Source organism: Pezoporus flaviventris, unplaced genomic scaffold, assembly GCF_033815535.1.
Source record: "Pezoporus flaviventris isolate CSIRO_AGI_PZ_B2104156 unplaced genomic scaffold, CSIRO_AGI_Pfla_v1 ptg000188l, whole genome shotgun sequence".
NCBI lineage: Eukaryota > Metazoa > Chordata > Aves > Psittaciformes > Psittacidae > Pezoporus > Pezoporus flaviventris.
Genome location: NW_026892736.1, coordinates 983,918 through 1,002,968, shown reverse-complemented (window position 1 = coordinate 1,002,968; position 19,051 = coordinate 983,918). Strand labels below are relative to the sequence as shown.

General features: G+C 49.3%; 1 protein-coding gene across 1 annotated transcript in view; it reads right to left on the bottom strand.

Moving 5' to 3' along the window:
- Positions 1-18,453, bottom strand: part of ATRN (attractin) — a 173,396-nt gene extending 154,943 nt beyond the window's left edge. Inside the window, exon 1 of the mRNA XM_061440957.1 lies at positions 18,070-18,453. Within this exon, the coding sequence (XP_061296941.1) occupies positions 18,070-18,419 (350 nt within the window). The 5' untranslated portion in view covers positions 18,420-18,453. The remainder of the gene's footprint in view (positions 1-18,069) is intronic.
- Between the last annotated feature and the right edge of the window lie 598 nt (positions 18,454-19,051).

The window sequence follows — 19,051 nt, the reverse complement described above, 5'->3', positions numbered from 1 at the left end:
CCTGGCCTTGAACACCGCCAGGGATGGAGCATTCACAACCTCCCTGGCAACCCATTCCAGTGCCTCACCACCCTCACAGGAAAGAATTTCTTCCTTCTATCCAATCTAAACTTCCCCTGTTTCAGTTTGAGCCCGTTACCCCTTGTCCTGTCACTACAGTCCCTAATGAAGAGTCCCTCCCCAGCATCCCTATAGGCCCCCTTCAGATACTGGAAGCTGCTCTGAGGTCTCCACGCAGCCTTCTCTTCTCCAGCCTGAACAGCCCCAACTTTCTCAGCCTATCTTCATACAGGAGGTGCTCCAGCCCCTGATCATCCTTGTGGCCTCCTCTGGACTTGTTCCAACAGTTCCATGTCCTTTTTATGTTGAGGACCCCAGAACTGCACACAGTGCTCCACGTGAGGTCTCATGAGAGCACAGTAGAGGGGCAGGATCACCTCCTTCGACCTGCTGGTCACGTTCCTTTGGATGCAGCCCTTGCAAATTATCCAGTCATCTCTGTCCATCTCCACTCATTCCTGCCTTTAGCGTGCTTGAAAGCCTCATCTGCTCTCAAGGTCAGATTGACAGGTCCGTAGATACACAGATCATCTTTCCCACAACTACTCCCTTCTAACAGACACCCGCATCACTACTCCGCAGTCCAAAGACTCAACTAATGTTACTTTCAATGACCAGCTCTTCGCCCCCACTATTATTAAAACTGCTCTTAAAAGGCTATGAGTACCCAAAGGCACAATTCCATTATAATTACATAGCAGAAAGACGTTTTAAAGTGAAATAAGGACATAAAGGATATAACACAACTTCTGAAAACCTAACCAAAGCATCAATATAAGAAGAGTAGCAATGAAAAAGGCACAAAATCGGATTTGAAGCAGAGAACGTGAATCCCGTCGGTACAAATAATCATAAAGGAAGTACAACATGGACTATTTTAGGGGGAACACAATCCAATGTTATGACTAGGACTCCTACATACTCCCTCCGTACAAATAAGTAATATGATATGTATCCATATGTACCACGTTCCCATTTCCAGCACTCGGGATGAGCCCTGCAGTTTAACAGTCAGAGCCTGTCTTCTCCAGAACACTGGTGTGGAAAACAGCTCTCTCAGACCAGCTTCAGATTGACATCTCAGACTCTGATTTGCATCAGAAGCCTGACAACAGCCCAGCCTCAGTCTACAAGGGCTGCAAAGTACCTGCTTGTACTGAATCAATTAGGCATCAATGCAGTTAATCGGTTCATAAATCAATGCTGTAACTCCAGCCTCCATTAATTCACTTGCAGAGGGCAGTGTGCCACAGGTTTCTGAAGTGAGCCATCACTGAAAACACAGGGAGGTCAAGGTGCAAACCACGACTTGGGGAATAAAAAGATCAAAATGAAAATACATCCCAGACTAAGCGATGCACAGTGATTTCCCTTCCCCAGTTTCAATCCTGTTGCAACTTGTTGCCATGAGTTTGCACTCACTGGTTTCATACAATCCCAGCCTGGTTTGGGTTGGAAGGGACCTTAAAGCTCCTCCAGCTCCAACCCCTGCCACGGGCAGGGACCCCTTCCACTGGAGCAGCTTGCTCCAAGCCCCTGTGTCCAACCTGGCCTTGAACACTGCCAGGGATGGGGCAGCCACAGCTTCTCTGGGCACCCTGTGCCAGCGCCTCAGCACCCTCCCAGGGAAGAGCTTCTGCCTCAGAGCTCATCTCAGTCTCCCCTCTGGCAGGTTAAAGCCATTCCCCTTTTCCTGTCCCTCCAGGCCCTTGTCCCAAGCCCCCCTCCAGCTTTCCTGCAGCCCCTTTAGGCACTGGAGCTGCTCTAAGGTCTCCCCTTAAAGCCGTGCTTCATCTGCGCACACTGAGCTCCTGCAGATAAAGTAAGGCTGAAGAGGCATATTGACATCACTGAGCTTCAGTCACATAAATGCTCAGTGCCTCTTTTAGCACGGTCACCTCCCATGCATTCCATAGCCAGTGTTCCTCAAAAGGCAACTGAACCACATTTTACTTCATGTTTAGATCTCAATCAAGATCTAATTTCAAAATACAGAAGTCTGGGTTTAGTTCATGTGCAAGTGCATGTCTCAAACGACATCAGAGCCAGCAAGTGTGCCGTTAAGATACTTCACTGTCTAATCAGTAAGACCTTTGCTAACAAGATGATAGGATGAGAAGATACATGATATACTTCACATTATATACACCAAAACTATTCTGCACAACTGCTTCATGCTGCTGACCTGGTCTTCTCACCTCCTTAGCTCCTTCACTTAAACACAATACAATATACTAAATAACATCCAGTGCCTGTACACTAGGTATTTTAATTCATACCTAAGGTACCTACAAGTGCTTTACACATAACAGGCACAGAGGTAACTGCAAAAGAACATCCCAACAATTAAAATTAGGGACTTATCACTCCTGCATTTTCACTCCACACAGAACACAAAAGAAATCAGAGGCAAAATTGCCCTGTTTGTTTTTAAAGACTTTACCTATATATTTCCTCACAGCAGCCTTCCAGTATCTGAAGGGGGCCTATAGGGATGGTGGGGAGGGACTCTTCATTAGGGACTGTAGTTACAGGACAAGGGGTAACAGCTTAAAACTGAAACAGGGGAAGTTTAGATTGGATCTAAGGAGGAAATTCTTTCCTGTGAGGGTGCTGAGGCACTGGAATGGGTTGCCCAGGGAGGTTGTGAATGCTCCATCCCTGGCGGTGTTCAAGGCCAGGTTGGACAGAGCCTTGGGTGCCATGGTTTAGTGTGAGGTGTCCCTGCCCATGGCAGGGGGTTGGAACTGGATGATCTTAGGGTCCTTTCCAACCCAAACTATTCTATGACTCTTTTACAGAGCCAATAATGAACGTGCACGACCAAGGGAAAAAGCTTAGAAAAAGACCTGTAACTACAAAGTGATTCCCACTCCAAGCCATTAGCAGAAAGCAGAACCTCTGTCAGGATGCCAGGGAGTCACTGAAGAGAAAGATATATGTGTATGTGTGTATATACTTAACCCCACTAAAATTACAGCTATAAGGGTTTTTAGATTTAATTGGAGATGAAAGGGAAAGAAAGCATCTTGTGCCAATCACAGTCCTGACCTGCTGTTAATCTTTAGCCCATCACAAGCCCATCAACCGCCCAGACTCCCAACAGGCTCCCAACACTCAGTCTGTTTGTGAGGCACAGCACCTTGTACTACTCTTACCACATGTGTGAATTAGGAGAACCCAAAAATTCAACATAATACTTTTTAGCCTCAAAAGGAGGGTTTTTCTCTTATTCAGATATGACAAAGATACCAGAGGAACTTCACAGTGGTTTACATCCTCCAGTACCGATAGTGGCCTTCATCAATCAGCTACTGGAGAGGGGCTTGGGACAAGGGCCTGTAGGGCCAGGCCAAGGGGAATGGCTTGAACCTGCCAGAGGGGAGACTGAGATGAGCTCTTAGGCAGAAGCTCTTCCCTGGGAGGGTGCTGAGGCGCTGGCACAGGGTGCCCAGAGAAGCTGTGGCTGCCCCATCCCTGGCAGTGTTCAAGGCCAGGTTGGACACAGGGGCTTGGAGCAAGCTGCTCTAGTGGAAGGGGTCCCTGCCCGTGGCAGGGGTTGGAGCTGGAGGAGCTTTAAGGTCCCTTCCAACACAAACCAGGCGGGACTCCATGATTCTACTCCCGTTGTGTCTACAGCATCCTGTAACCTCCCTGCTCCTGAACAGTGAGATTTCCTTCAGTGAATGACAGTCGTTCACTTATTTATTCCCCTTGCTGCAGAAAAGCAAAACAGCCCAAAGAGGTGCCATGAAGTACTCAAACTTCTGCAAATTTGCTGATGTCCATGGCTCCATCATAACTTTTAAATCGATAGAAGATGTATAAGAAAATAAAGTGTAAACAGAAATCAATAGACACTTACATAGTTGTGTCCTACAGAATTACTTCTTCAAATCTACAGGTAAAAGCAAGGAATCCCTTTCCAATAGCCATCTTCTCCTGTTTTTCAGCCTCAACAGAGGCTCTTTTCAGATAAAGGTACAGAACCAGGGTCTACAGAGAAGGGTATCTCAGAACCACAGATGGTTTGGGTTGGAAGGGACCTTAAAGCTCCTCCAGTTCCAACCCCTACCATGGACAGGGACCCCTTCCACTAGAGCAGCTTGCTCCAAGCCCCTGTGTCCAACCTGGCCTTGAACACTGCCAGGGATGGGGCAGCCACAGCTTCTCTGGGCACCCGGGGCCAGCGCCTCAGCACCCTCACCATAAAGAACTTCTTCTTTACATCTAACCTGAACTTTCCCCGTTTCAGTCCCCATCACCCCTTGTCCTATCACTGCAGTCCCTGATGAAGAGTCCCTCTCTGAAGGGGAATCTCACTCCGTACCACTGTTTCCAAACCACAGCTTGGATCTGCAGAACAACAGGGGCAGAGCATCCTTCCCTCCTCCTCACACTTGGTGTAAAGAGTTCTCAAACCCTTCTTTAGAAGATTAGAGAAACCCAGCTCCTGACTCCAAGGCTGCATAAAGCCTGCACACAGACTGCATCAGCATCAGCAGCAGTGCACCTCCTGCAAGATCTCACCAGCTTTGGTGAGCCTTAGGGAAAAATATAGCTTCATGTATACGGTTTTTAGGGTGAGCCACTATAACTTCACATCTGCACTGATGTTTCATCATGTTTCTGTTCTAGCTGCCTTGTAATGAGGAAAGATCAGTGGGTTTTAGGAGGCCGGGAGCACAGCAAAAGGATGCGTTCCTCAGCACAACGTCTCATCTCATGCCTCCTCACATACATACAACTCTTGTATTGGAAACAAGCAAAAACAAGGCTCTAAAGATACCTGACGCCTTGACCAGCTTTCATCAGATAAGATGATTTTCTCAAAGTGACTTATTTTGCTTGTAATTCCACATGACAAATTCCTGGGAACACTGAAAGGGGGGAATTAAGATCACATTTGAACTTCATCACTTTAACACACAGTATCCTTTTTCATATGGCGCAGTGAAGATGATTTAGGCATATTTACAGTCACATTAATGACATTTCTTCTATAGGACAGTGGAATTCTCAGAATAGACAAGCTGGATACCACTTGACACACGAAACTGCCTTTCAAAATGCTTTTAAACCTCAAATTTCCTACTTAAAGAACATCACCATCAGGACATCTTTAAAGCATCTAACTTGTCCTTATTTCATGTATGAGGAAACCAAACCAAGAAGATTAGATGGTGAACCATACTTCTGTTTGATTCCTCAAGTTATGTGGTCGTTTACACTCAAGGGAATCATGCACAATAAATGTGACAGTTTCACCCCAAACACCTTCAAAGTAAAACACAAATGAACTGATATGGTGGGCCTTGGAATCTGGCAGAACTAAGGATTGGGGGGGAAGCACCACTGGCTGTGACACCATCCTTGTCTTTCGGAGGAGATGCTCCCATAACTTACAGTAATATAATATCCAAGTATCTTTGCTTGAAAAAGACTTTATCTGGGCACCCTGTGAGGGTGCTGAGGCGCTGGCACAGGGTGCCCAGAGAAGCTGTGGCTGCCCCATCCCTGGGAGTGTTCAAGGCCAGGTTGGACACAGGGGCTTGGAGCAAGCTGCTCTAGTGGAAGGTGTCCCTGCCTGTGGAAGGGGGTTTGGAACTGGATGAGCTTTAAGGTCCCTTCCAACCCAAACCATTCTGTGACTCTCTATGATTCTGTGAAACATGGACAACGAAGAAAAGCTGCTCTCTATATTCAAGCTACCAGAACACATCACACCTCCTTCCCAGCTGGTATTACACAAGGGGAACCCTCATTTTCTTCTCCAGAAGCCTACCCACAGCAACCAAAGCCCTGCAGAGCTTTCAATTTGAGCAGTCATAAAATCACAGAATCCCAGCCTGGTTTGTGTTGGAAGGGACCTTAAAGCCCATCCAGCCCCAACCCCTGCCATGGGCAGGGACCCCTTCCACTAGAGCAGCTTGCTCCAAGCCCCTGTGTCCAACCTGGCCTTGAGCACTGCCAGGGATGGGGCAGCCACAGCTTCTCTGGGCACCCTGTGCCAGCGCCTCAGCACCCTGCTTAAGAGCTCATCTCAGTCTCCCCTCGGGCAGCTTAAAGCCATTCCCCTTGGCCTGGCCCTGCAGACCCTTGTCCAAAGCCCCTCTCCAACTTAACAAAACCAACCAGCGTGCCAACGTTGGGCAGTGTTGCATTCATTCACTCATTCATTCCCTTCACCTTTTCAGGACTTGCATTCTCTTACCCCCTTTCTATTCTTCCTTAGGTGCCATTGGAAACATTACAGGCTATAAAGTCACATCTATTTCAGCTGTATCACACATTCCCATTTTCCATCAGCAATCCAACTGCCCATCCTTTCACATGCAAACACCAAACCCGCAGAGAAATTATCACACCATTTGCCTTAGGGAATCACGCACACATTGAGATATCTGCTGCCCCAGAAATCAACAAGAGTTCAGGTTACTGAGAATAGCTGCAAATGATCCAAGAATTACTATTTTAACGTTGGTTTACAGAGCTCCAAGTTTTCTTCGGGCTCGCCATAGAAATTTAGGTAAAACAATCTTCTTTAAGGTCTTTTTTACCCTAAATGATTCCATGATTCTAAGTTAATATCAGCAATATCCACTGGTAAAAATATATATAGATAACTTCCGGCAACATTCTATGGATGTTTTAGGAAGCATGTGCATAGGCGGGAAGTCAAGTTCTGTTTCTGACTCTGAACCACTTCAACACCTCCTCAAAATGATTCATTCTCCCAAAGTTGAACAAGGGCACAGTTAAACACCCATTCCCATTCCCAAAATGAAAACCACTCACTTGAACGCACGGATGCAACCTGTGCTTGTGAGAAACAGGCACCAAGTGACCCAGATTTAAAGATGTGCCTGTTACGTGTCTGAATGGAATAAATCAATCACATAACAAAAGGGCACTAACATACTGTCAAGCAAGCAGGCAGTACCTATAAATAAATGCATATGGAAATAGTGTATCATAGCACCACAGAATCCTGGAATTCCAGGCTGGATGGACCTCAAGGACCAGCTGGTCCAACCTTTCCAGGCAAAGCAGCACCTACACTAGATGCCCCAGCACTCTGTGCAGCCCAGTCTTAAGTGTCCAACACTGGGGAACCAACACTTCCCTGGAGAGATTATTCCAGAGGCTGCTTGTTCTCATTGGGAAACCTTTTCCTCTTGTGTGCAGTTGGAATCTCCCCAGCAGTAACCTGTGCCCATCAGCCCTCATCTTCCCCATGGGACTCCTTGTCAAAAAGGAGTCCCCATACTCTTTGCAGCCAGCTTTCAAACACTGGACCATGGTGACAAGGTCTCCCTGAGCCTTCTCTTCTCCAGGCTGAACAGTCCCAGCTCTCTCAACCTTTCCTCACACACTTCCCAGCCCTTGGATCATCGTTGTGACCCTTTCCGGACCCTCTCCAGCCCATCCACACCTTTTATGTGCAGCTGGGACCAAAAGCAAACAGAGTGCATTGTACAACAGTAAATCCAGTTCCAAATTTTTCAACAAAGCTAAAAGCCACTGCCCAAATATGCCTGTTCCTAAACTCCATTTGAAAAATAATGAAAGAATCACAGAACCATCAGTGCCCTCAAAAGTAATTATTTCCTGGTATATTATTTGGAATATAAAAGCGAAGGGGATCCTGCCCCTCTGCTGTGCTCTGGGGAGACCCCCCCTGCAGTCCTGATCCAGCTCTGGGGCAGCAGCACAAGAGGGACGTGGAGCTGTTGGAGCGAGGCCACAGGAGGCCATGGAGATGCTGCGAGGGCTGGAGCAGCTCTGCTCTGGAGTCAGGCTGAGAGAGCTGGGCTGGGGCAGCCTGGACAAGAGAAGGCTCCTGAAGGGGAGACCTGAGAGCAGCTCCAGTGCCTGAAGGGGGTGCAGGAAAGCTGGAGAGGGGCTTGGGACAAGGGCCTGGAGGGACAGGCCAAGGGGAATGGCTTGAACCTGCCAGAGGGGAGACTGAGCTGAGCTCTTAGGCAGAAGCTCTTCCCTGGGAGGGTGCTGAGGCGCTGGCACAGGGTGCCCAGAGAAGCTGTGGCTGCCCCATCCCTGGCAGTGTTCAAGGCCAGGTTGGACACAGGGGCTTGGAGCAAGCTGCTCCAGTGGAAGGGGTCCCTGCCCGTGGCAGGGGTTGGAGCTGGAGGAGCTTTAAGGTCCCTTCCAACACAAACCAGGCTGGGATTCCATGAATCTAATACTTCTCTTCCAGCAGAACAGCAATCTCAATGTCTCTTGCAGTCTGGATACAGTGGAATACTTCTTCCATAAGTACAGAATTAGTTGATGGGAAATAACACCGAAGTTTTCCCCGATTTAACTCCTCTTACTGCAGACTTGCACAGTCAGCACTTCAGTCCTAGGCTACTCTGCATCTCAGGTCTTGCAATGGCTAGGAGTTTTATCTCTTGGCACTCCTTTGCTAATTCCACACCAGATCCAAGACTGTAACAAAGGCAACCATCGGAGATGCTAACCTCTGGCATCGCTATAAACTTCACATGACGCTCTCCACTCTGCGTTCATAAGGTATCAGTGGTGTAAATGAATCATTAAAGAGGCAGATGCTGCACGTTGCTACAAAATAAAACCTTCCCAAAACCATGATGAAAAGTTTATTTCAGAAGAACTCAACCATGCTCTCAATCGTAGCAAGCAATGAAATCCACAAACTGCACTCGGGGTGAACATCAATCATGGGGTTTTCTCCAGATAAAGCAATTACATGCAAAATATCTGGCAGCAGCGCCACAATAGCAACACTTTGAGCATTATAACACGGTGAAAGGAGGAATATAATGACACATGCACAAAGAAATGGGGGGGGGAAATACCCCACTCAATCCACAGCTCTACATTATACCAACAGCAACTCAAAGCTAAATCCACTGGAGGTGTAAATTTTTTCCCTCGTAGCAATACTAATGACTGCAAAACAGCAGGGATGGAAACTACTACAGCTTTAGAAGCAGAGTCATTGAGGACACAGTTATTCTTTGCCTTCACAACGCAAGAATATTCAATCCAAACTCCAATTTCTGAATGGCAAAAATAGTTTTCACCTTCTGCATGCGAGTTCATGGAAGGTGTTTACAACACGATGCTAATCCATCTCCTTATACCCCGAGTAGACAAGCACCGCCCTGGAGATGGGTATGAACTCTTCACGCAGGACAAACGCTGACTAATAAGAAGGTCTTCAAAAGGGTGTTTGCCTAAAGTAGCCTTCCTTAGTTTGTGTCCTTTTGCACTACAGAAACCAGCAAATTAAAAACACAGGATGGGAAATGGAAAGAGAAGAAAAATGATAGAAAAGCTGGGATTTTCACAGCTGCGTTACACCCCCTGCAATAGTCTCTGCGGTGGCACTGGCTAATGGTAAGAGATATTACAGCTAATTTTCACCCCAACAGGACATATAACACAAAGCATCAACCCCTGTTTGAATGGTTTGGACATGCAAGAAGCACACCCGAGATGTGTGGTGTACAGCAATGCTGTTTCTTCTGCAACCATGAGCTCAGCACACATGCCAGGGGAAAAAAGGGAATTTACACATTGGAAAAGCCTTGGTTCAAGCACTCAGATGGCCTCCATTAGCATAATCACCCTTAAAGCAGCCTAATCCTGCTCCTGCATTGTCAGAGAACTGAGAATTCTCAATCTGATGCTGCTGCAAGAAACCTGTTTTACCAAACTAAGCCACAAGCAGTACCAGGAACCTTCACAACATCCTGCAGTGTCCTGAACGTGCTTCTTACAGTGTGATTTAGAGATCAGCTGCTCTTCTTTAGCATGAAAACCACTCAGCCAACCAGTAACACATATAAATTCTTCTCCACCTATGCTCTGCTGAGACACCCCCCCCTGCAGTCCTGATCCAGCTCTGGGGCAGCAGCACAAGAGGGACGTGGAGCTGTTGGAGCGAGGCCACAGGAGGCCATGGAGATGTAGTGAGGGCTGGAGCAGCTCTGCTCTGGAGCCAGGCTGAGAGAGCTGGGCTGGGGCAGCCTGGACAAGAGAAGGCTCCTCAAGGGGAGACCTGAGAGCAGCTCCAGTGCCTAAAGGGGCTGCAGGAAAGCTGGGGAGGGGCTTGGGACAAGGGATGTAGGGACAGGCCAAGGGGAATGGCTTGAACCTGCCCGAGGGGAGACTGAGATGAGCTCTTAGGCAGAAGCTCTTCCCTGGGAGGGTGCTGAGGTGCTGGCACAGGGTGCCCAGAGAAGTTGTGGCTGCCCCATCCCTGGCAGTGTTCAAGGCCAGGTTGGACACAGGGGCTTGGAGCAAGCTGCTCTAGTGGAAGGGGTCCCTGGAACTGGATGAGCTTTAAGGCCCCTTCCAACACAAACCTCTCTGGGATTCTATGATTTTTCATCATGCATGATGCACCAAGGCCGTTATCAGCCCAAAACACAGAGTCCATTTTCTTTAACAGATTATTCTAAGAATTCCCCCCACTGCTCCAATGTACCAGTTTTAGCCTATCAGATTTGCACATGAAGGCTGCTCTATGTGCAATTACAATCTCTTACCAACCCTAATGATTTCACAACGCCATAATCAGGACAGAGCCCATCTGGTTTGCGCATTCCAAGGATTTCAGGTTCCACAAACCAAATCCATGCTCTGTTATCACCAGCACATCCACTGAAACCCTCGCAACAACCTGCATCTCTATCAGATAAATATTTATTGGAAGCAAAGGGAGGGAAGGGCATTATTACAGCCTCAAGTAAACTCCAAAGGAACTCCATGTGCATCAGCCACAAACAAAGCAAGGGAACAAAAGCAGGAAACAAAAAGCAAACATCATTACTGCTCCAGTCTTTCAGTGCCTAAATGAGCATTTGATTCAAAGCCATGCACACAGCAAATTACCATCTCTGTTCCATGCTGTAAAATTGATTATCAAATTTTCCAGCCCTGCTTTAAGGCTCTGCAGTGGTTACAGTGGCAGATGTTGGCACGTGGCTATACAAGAACAAAGTACTGCAATGAAACTGCCACGGTCCTTCTTAGGGTGAATTCCAGCTTGTAGCAACTCAAAGCTCCACCAAAACCATTTCACCTCCCAAATCACATCATTCTCCGTCCCATCTTCTGCATTTTTTACTCTATTTTGCACTACACTTTAGAAGATGTGATTGAAGAGCCCCTTAAAGAGCTACGTGCTGGGCACATTTGGGTGCAGGAGGAAAAAGCAAAGCTCTCCCAGATCAAGAAGCTAATTCCAAGCGCTGTGCTTGGAACTTCAAACGGGTAAAAAAAATCCTTCAAGGAAACTGGCTGTTTAAGAAAAGGGCACCCAAGGGTATCATAAATTAATGCAATAATACAACAGCTTGGTCAGCAGCAGCATTATCTCAATATATAGAGGATTTTCAGCATGCCTCTCCATAGACCCTTACGTTAGGCACAGTAAGCTCATGGTTTTAAAGGCGATTGCTCATGAAGGCTTCAGAGGAACAAGCCAGGAAAGTGAAAACTGTCACATGCATTCTAAATGTTATTTAACTTTACCAGGAAGCACGATAAAAGCATGGCTGGTCCGAGCTCTTTGGAATGCTGCAGAAGAAAAAGCCAGCTCTGAGAGCACAGAGCTAACCTCAGTCCTGCCTTGATATCTGAATCAGAGTTATTTGCTTTAAATGTAAATTGACTAAGATGGCAACAAACACCCAGCTGGACATGAGCTGTGTGCTGGGCTGCACCCCCAGAGCGTGAGCAGCAGCTCAGGGAGGGGATCCTGCCCCTCTGCTGTGCTCTGGGGAGAACCCGCTGCAGTCCTGATCCAGCTCTGGGGCAGCAGCACAAGAGGGATGTGGAGCTGTTGGAGCAAGGCCAGAGGAGGCCATGGAGATGCTGCGAGGGCTGGAGCAGCTCTGCTCTGGAGCCAGGCTGAGAGAGCTGGGCTGGGGCAGCCTGGACAAGAGAAGGCTCCTGAAGGGGAGACCTGAGAGCAGCTCCAGCGCCTGAAGGGGCTGCAGGAAAGCTGGAGAGGGGCTTGGGACAAGGGATGTAGGGACAGGCCAAGGGGAATGGCTTGAACCTGCCAGAGGGGAGACTGAGATGAGCTCTTAGGCAGAAGCTCTTCCCTGGGAGGGTGCTGAGGTGCTGGCACAGGGTGCCCAGAGAAGCTGTGGCTGCCCCATCCCTGGCAGTGTTCAAGGCCAGGTTGGACACAGGGGCTTGGAGCAAGCTGCTCTAGTGGAAGGGGTCCCTGCCCGTGGCAGGGGTTGGAGCTGGAGGAGCTTTGAGCTCCCTTCCAACCCAAACCACTCTGTGATGCTATGATTATTTTAGATCCATAATGAAAGAAGCAACTGAGACTCTGAAATAAAGGAAAAATCTAGAGCAGTGTCTGACAACCTCGAAGCTGACTCAGGCAGCTGCTCCCCAGAATTCAAACAGTCATAGAGAAACAAGATAGAAATCTCTTATATTGACCACTGCAGAAAAGGAGGCGCTTACAATGAAGTCTGAAGCATTGGTCTGAGGCAGTGCTGTGTTCCTGGAACTGCCAGGGACAGCAGTGTTATCCCCTACCTGGCACTACTCCTGGAGGTCCCAGTGCTCAGCAGGAAAACAGCAGCTGGATGCTACTCACTCCTCTCCCCCACAGGTTAAAACCACGAGCAGCTCATTAATTCCAGTAACTGAATGCTGAAGACATTTGATGTGCATGAAGCAGAGATGACAGGAAGGACCTAGCGCTGCATTATCTTACTGTTCTGAGTTTACCACTATATATACCACTCCTTGCTATAAAGCAGGCTGAAAAAATCATGGTAAGAAGTGAGCTTCTTGCAAACATTCACAAAGCCTCATGCAATTCAAATATTGATGCTGGCTGTTCGGTGCAAGGCGAGAAGTGTCGAACAGAGCAGATATTTCAACAATGGTGAATTATTTCACAGGGATTTTTTGTTCTTAAAATGGCCCTAATAAAACATCACTGTCCAGTAAATCAGCCAGAGAAACAATAAAACAGTGGGAACTCACAAGAAATATTAGCCATGAGTTTCTCTGTCAATGAACAGGCCATTTAAATACATATATAGATATATAGAAACAGCGATGTTAGACAGATATAAAAGCACACACCTAGCAAGATTATAAATCCAGAGCTGGAAACAATGCTTCCAAGAACTAAATGAAAGCACATAAAAGATTCTTTTTTCCCCCCAATGTATTGTTTTAAATTGATAATGCTTAAGTATTTCCTACTTGAATGGCTTATTCTTTTAGTACCAGCGCATAACATTTGAGCGAGCCCTTCACACAGCAACATGGAAGGGAAAAATCATTTTAAAGCATGATAAAGTGCTAATGAAAAGAGAGAAACAGAATGGGGCATCAGGCACAAACGCAGCACTCGAATCTAATTTGAGCACCTAAACTGATTTGGTTCAAACTGCCAACATCCTTAGGATATATTCTGTAGTCTCCTGGCTTCCCCAAAGCCTTAAACTGCCTCAAGTAGCTTTGCAAAGACAAGGGGTTTGTATATACCACCCTTGGACCAAAAGCTCCCATTTACTGAAGAATTGCAACTGTGACAGCTCCTTGCCAGCAACTCTCTCAAGTTCTGATTTACCCAAATCTTCCAGAGATAAAATTCCTCTTCACTGTAATATTCTTCGGCCAAGGACACTTTATTACCACCAACTCTTTACTAATGTTCAATCAGCAGCCCATAACTGCCTCCATTAAATTAATAAAAAGACAGTTGAAAAGACACACTCATCTTTTTTTTTCCTCCCCTTCCAACTGTCACGTTGCATTTTAAGCACTGCTTTGCATTTTCTATCTCCCACCTCAAAAAAAAAACCCGCAAAAGTATTACCATGAAAGGACAAGGAGTGATGTTACACATCAGAAACAGCTCTCTGAAATCATTTGTGGTTTATTATCATAGAATCATAGAATGGGTTGGAAGGGATCATTAAGCTCACTCAGTTCCAACCCCTTGCCATGGGCAGGGACACCTTCCACTAGACCAGGTTGCTCCAAGCCCCATCCAACCAGGCCTTGCACATGTTTTCAGCTACAATCACACATCAAATTGCCATTTCTATGCCTAAATACACAATCCACACACAATTAATGGTCCAGAAGCCAAGCACTAGCCTGCATTTGTGAACACAATCTCTGACCAGGAATTCTACGTAAAATAGTGGTCATTTCTTAAGCTGTGCTTTACCTCCCCCAGCAGCCTTTGTCTGCCTGCGGATGAGGCAGATGGCTGAAAGAATCCAATTCAAGCAAGACAAGAGGTTGTGTCACTGAGCTACGGAAAGCACCCCGAAGAGCCTGTGGTCTGCAAGCTTGCGGCACCCTTTTGACTGCACAACACCCAACGCTGGCAAGTCCACTCTCCAGTCTGGTGCTCCTGAGCTCTCCCTGCTTGGAAACGTTATCTCCAGCGTGCTGCTGCAGCTCTGTGACTGGGAGATTTCTCACCCCTCCCAGCAGACAGCCTCGCAGCAGCAGTTCTCTCCTCTTCCAGCTTGAAGCCACTGACCTGCAGCAGACTCCAGCCTGCACAGAAGCCTGCTGGAGGTTTGTGCAGAAATAGAAAACACAAGCGCATCAGGCACGTCCCCTATTTTCTACTTCAGCTTCCTTTAAAACCAAGATCTTCACCTTTAAAGAACTCGGGTGGCTGGCTGCACACCTTCAACACAAGAAAATCGCCTCGAGTCTTTCCTAACTCAATCTTCCACCCCCTCGAGAGCATCACTGAGCTGTGCAGAGGTCAATGCTTTCTCAGAAGCCATTCCTACCACCACAAACGCTCACGTGCAGGTACACTTCTGCTCTGCCCTTTCCTTTGTAAGAAGCCTCAGCACACCACAGAGCTTAAAAACACCCTACACATCCACATAAGAACAGCACACTATCTCCCTTTTGTAGTTGGGATGAACCAAGGAAGAAAACGGCCCACCCCAGGTTTGTTACCAATATCTCTGACTGCAGTCTAAATAAACAGGCTTTCCCAATGGAGAAGGCAAGTAGAATGTTAGTGGAGACACGATGATGTTAGTGGAGACACAGAGCTACGATGCTCATTCTTCACTGTTAACACTGGACGAGGTGCAGGATTAGTAGGTCAGTGAAGCACAAGCTGCATCATCACAACCTCAGTGCTCAACGTAAATAAAGTCAAGGCCACAAATCGAGTCATCATACACATCTAGATCAGGACAGGAAGATTACCATGCCAAAACTTAATTACATCTCTCAGGCAAGCAGATAAGCATGTGGAACATACCACACTTACTAAACACTTTTTCACCTGCCCTTCTACTTCCCTTTTGCATCTAATAACACTTAAAGCCAAGCTCTTTATAACCAAGCACCAAAAGAACAACCCTCCAGTGCTGTCTTGACAAGAAACAGAATAAACTCGCGTGAAAGTTGTGGCTGCAGAGCTCTGAACAGTGTTAAGCACACTTGTTTGCACTTCTGGGAGCTCCAAGTTTAAAAACAGCTCCCTAATAAATAAATAAACAGCTAAGTAAAACCCCTAGAGAGAAAAACATGCATTATGTTTTCAGTTACATTTTAGACCATTATTATATGTGACAAACAAACAAGAAGCCTTAGGACAACAGATACAAAGCTAAAAAGAAAAGGCCTTTAGCAATACATATAGACCTATTTTTCTTTTACTCAGCAGCACCAGCTTTACCATTCAGACAAGAAATCTCTGCCTATATTCAAATCTAGTCTCTTTTAAATGCCCAACAGCCCAAACCGCTTGTGGAATGTAACAGGTAACTGGCTGTCTCACAATGCTCTCCATCAACTAGAAGCAAATTCTTATCATGACGGTGACAAAAAGCACATTAAAACACATTTGACTCCCAGGGCTTGCTTAGCCTGGCATCATTTCCACACAGAACCCCTCTCAAATTAGCTGCTCACACACAAATCTCCAGCCTGTCAAATAAATACTGATAAGTAAATCGAAACCTCAACTCCTAAAGCACACAAAGTGGTTTTCCTCCAGGAGTTCAGCTTATAGAGGCAGCATTTGTTCCCCCAGATGTACAGGCAGCGTCGCTGAAGGGTGGTTGGTACTTTCCATAAGAAGCTCCCTAAGAAAGCAATCACTACCTAGAATACTCAGCCTTTTTCCATTTCCTTCTTTGCCAAGAACCAGCCCTGCACAGGGAATTTACCTAATGCACACAAACACACTGGCTCTCTGGCTGCCACAGCTGATAAAAGCAAAGCAAGCAACCATCTTACAGAACCCCCTTCCACTGAAAACCTGAGCTTTCAGTGCATTTCCACAGCCTATTCCCCTGAACATTTCCAATGCCTCATCCTATGGGATAGGCTTCAGGCACACAACCCAACTAAGCATCCCATCACCACCTAAACCGGCCCTGTCCCTGCAAGCAAGGAGCTTTCCAGGATCAGAGAGCCCAGAGATCCCCTTTCTCCAGTGCAAAGGGGCCTCACATCACCCCTGTCCTGTTTGATCCCCTCCAGCTGCCCAGTTCTATCCTTGTCCTCCAGCAAACCTGGGACTTTCCCTCCACCAACCTGTTATTCCCACTGTCCCTCCACAGGAGCCAGCACACACTCCTCTCCCCACACGCCAGATGTCCTCTTTAAGATGCTGCTTCTCTCCCCACATCTACCTCTCCCAAACCTGCCCTTACCCAAAACCAACACCTACTTAAGCTATCTGCAAAGATGAGCTTGCTTAAACCCCCCTAACACTCCTGTTGCCTACACCCAGCCATAGCACCTGCTTGCATGCCCTTCCTCTCCCACCTCAACTGCTCCCTGACAGACCCACTTCCCATCCCCACGTCTGTCTTTCTCCCTTATCCGGCCCCACACCCCCACTGTCCTCCACTAAGAGCACCCACTCCTCACTGCTCCCATCTGCAACCATCTCCATGCACAAAACCAGTACTCACTCATGGAATGGTTTGTGCTGGAAGGGACCTTAAAGCTTCTCCAGTTCCAACCCCTCTCATGGGCAGGGACCCCTTCCACTAGAGCAGCTTGCTCCAAGCCGCTGTGTCCAACCTGGCCTTGAACACTGCCAGGGATGGGGCATGGGGCATTCATCCACCATCCTTCATCCATTTCATACATTCCCCAAACCTAACCCTGCTGCCTCAAATACATCCCCCTACCCCATCCCCTCCCCTCCTACATTCTCTCCAGACCTACTGCAACGCAAACCCAGTTACTCACAATCAGAGCCCCTCATCTCCAGGCTCAGCCCTGCACAGTCCATCTCGCCCAGCTCCCCACCCACCCCATGCCAACACAGCCACAGCCCCTTCAACTCCCAGCTGCTCCCTGTTACCTCTCTGCAACCCCAGACCCCAAACCGTCCCCTCAAATACCTCTTTCGGGTGCAAACAACTTGTACTCACCAACGACACTCACATCCCGTTGCTCCCAGACCTCCCCCATGCAGCCCCATCCCCTGCCCACCCCACACCCGACCTTGGGCACTCCCAGCCCATCGCTCCCATCACCCTCTGTCACCCCTCAAACCTGCTCCCTCACAGCCACATGCTCCGATTCTGTCCCCAAATCCCTGTTGTCTCCTCCTCAGCCCTTTACACCCCCAATCCCCGGCCCAGCCCCGCACACCCGCAACCCTCTTTGCCCTCAGACTTGCCCCTTGGCAGCCTCAAACAGGGACGTTGGCAGCGCTGCTGCCCTCCCCATGCACCTTCATCCTCACCGCGGGCCGCACCCCCCTACACCCATGGCCCCGCTGCCCTCACAGGAGGGGCTCAAACAGGACACGGGGGTGATGCGTGGACCCCAAATCCACCTCCCCTTTCCCCCTAAGTGCCCCTTGGGGCAGCTGTAACCCGGGCCACCAATCCCCTCCTCCTCCTACCCAGCCCCTAACACCCGCCCCCCCCCACCGCTCCCTGCCCGTCGCACGCCCCATATTGGCCCCACACATCCCCGCGCCCCACAGCCGCGTCCCCACCGCCTCCGAGGCCCCCTCACCTGAAGCGTCCCCCGCAGTGCTGGCACTGGTCGCCCACCCAGCCGGGCTGGCACTCGCACTGCCCGCTGGCCGGCTGGCACCGCCCGCCGTTGGCGCACGGCTTGTCGCATTCCTTCGCCGCCGCCGCCACCTCCTCAGCGGCGGCAGCAGCGGCGGCAGCAGCGGGCCCCAAGCCCGGCAGCGCCGGCATCATCACCACCACCACCATCACCACCAAGAGCAGCGCCAGCAGCCGCGGCGGCGGCGGCCGCCTCCCGCCCCGCCAGCCCGGGCCCCGCCGCGCCATCTGCTGCCCCCGCCGCCGGCTCGGGAAGGGGCGGGCGGGGGGCGGCGGGACAACGCGGAGCATCCGCCGCGGAGCCTCCCGGGACGGTGGCCGGCGAGGGAGGGGGGGGGGGGGGGGGAAACCGCCGCGTCTACGGTGGCCGATAAGGGGAGGGAGGGAGGGAGGGGCGGTGCCGCCGGGCCGCGGACGGTGACGTCACGCGCACGCAGGCCGCCGGCGGCGCGGTTGCCGCTCGCCCCCGCTGTCGCGACAGGCGAGTGGGGTGGGGAGAGCGGCCCCACGGAGGGCAGGTCTGCGGTGGGGGGGCATAGAGGTAGGCGCTGCCCCCATGGCACTGGGGTGGTGACTGGTGGCGGCCCCTCGGGGCTCGGGCTAAGCGGCAGTGTTGTTTAATGGCTTTATTGACGGTGTGGATGAGGGGATCGAGGGCACCCCGAGGGGGTTTGGGGATGACTCTAAGTAGGGTGGGAGCGTTGAAGGACGGTGGGATGTGGGCAGGGTGGATCCAGGGGCCAGGGTCAGCTGTATGAGGGGCAACAAGGCAAACAACAGCCTGCACCTGGGACGCAGCAGCCCCATGCAGTGCTCCAGGCGTGGGGAATGGCGGCTGGGAACTGCTCACGGTAAAGGACTTGGATTGATGGAGCTGAACGTGAGCAGCTTGTGCCCAGGCAGCCAGGAAGCCCCCAGCATCC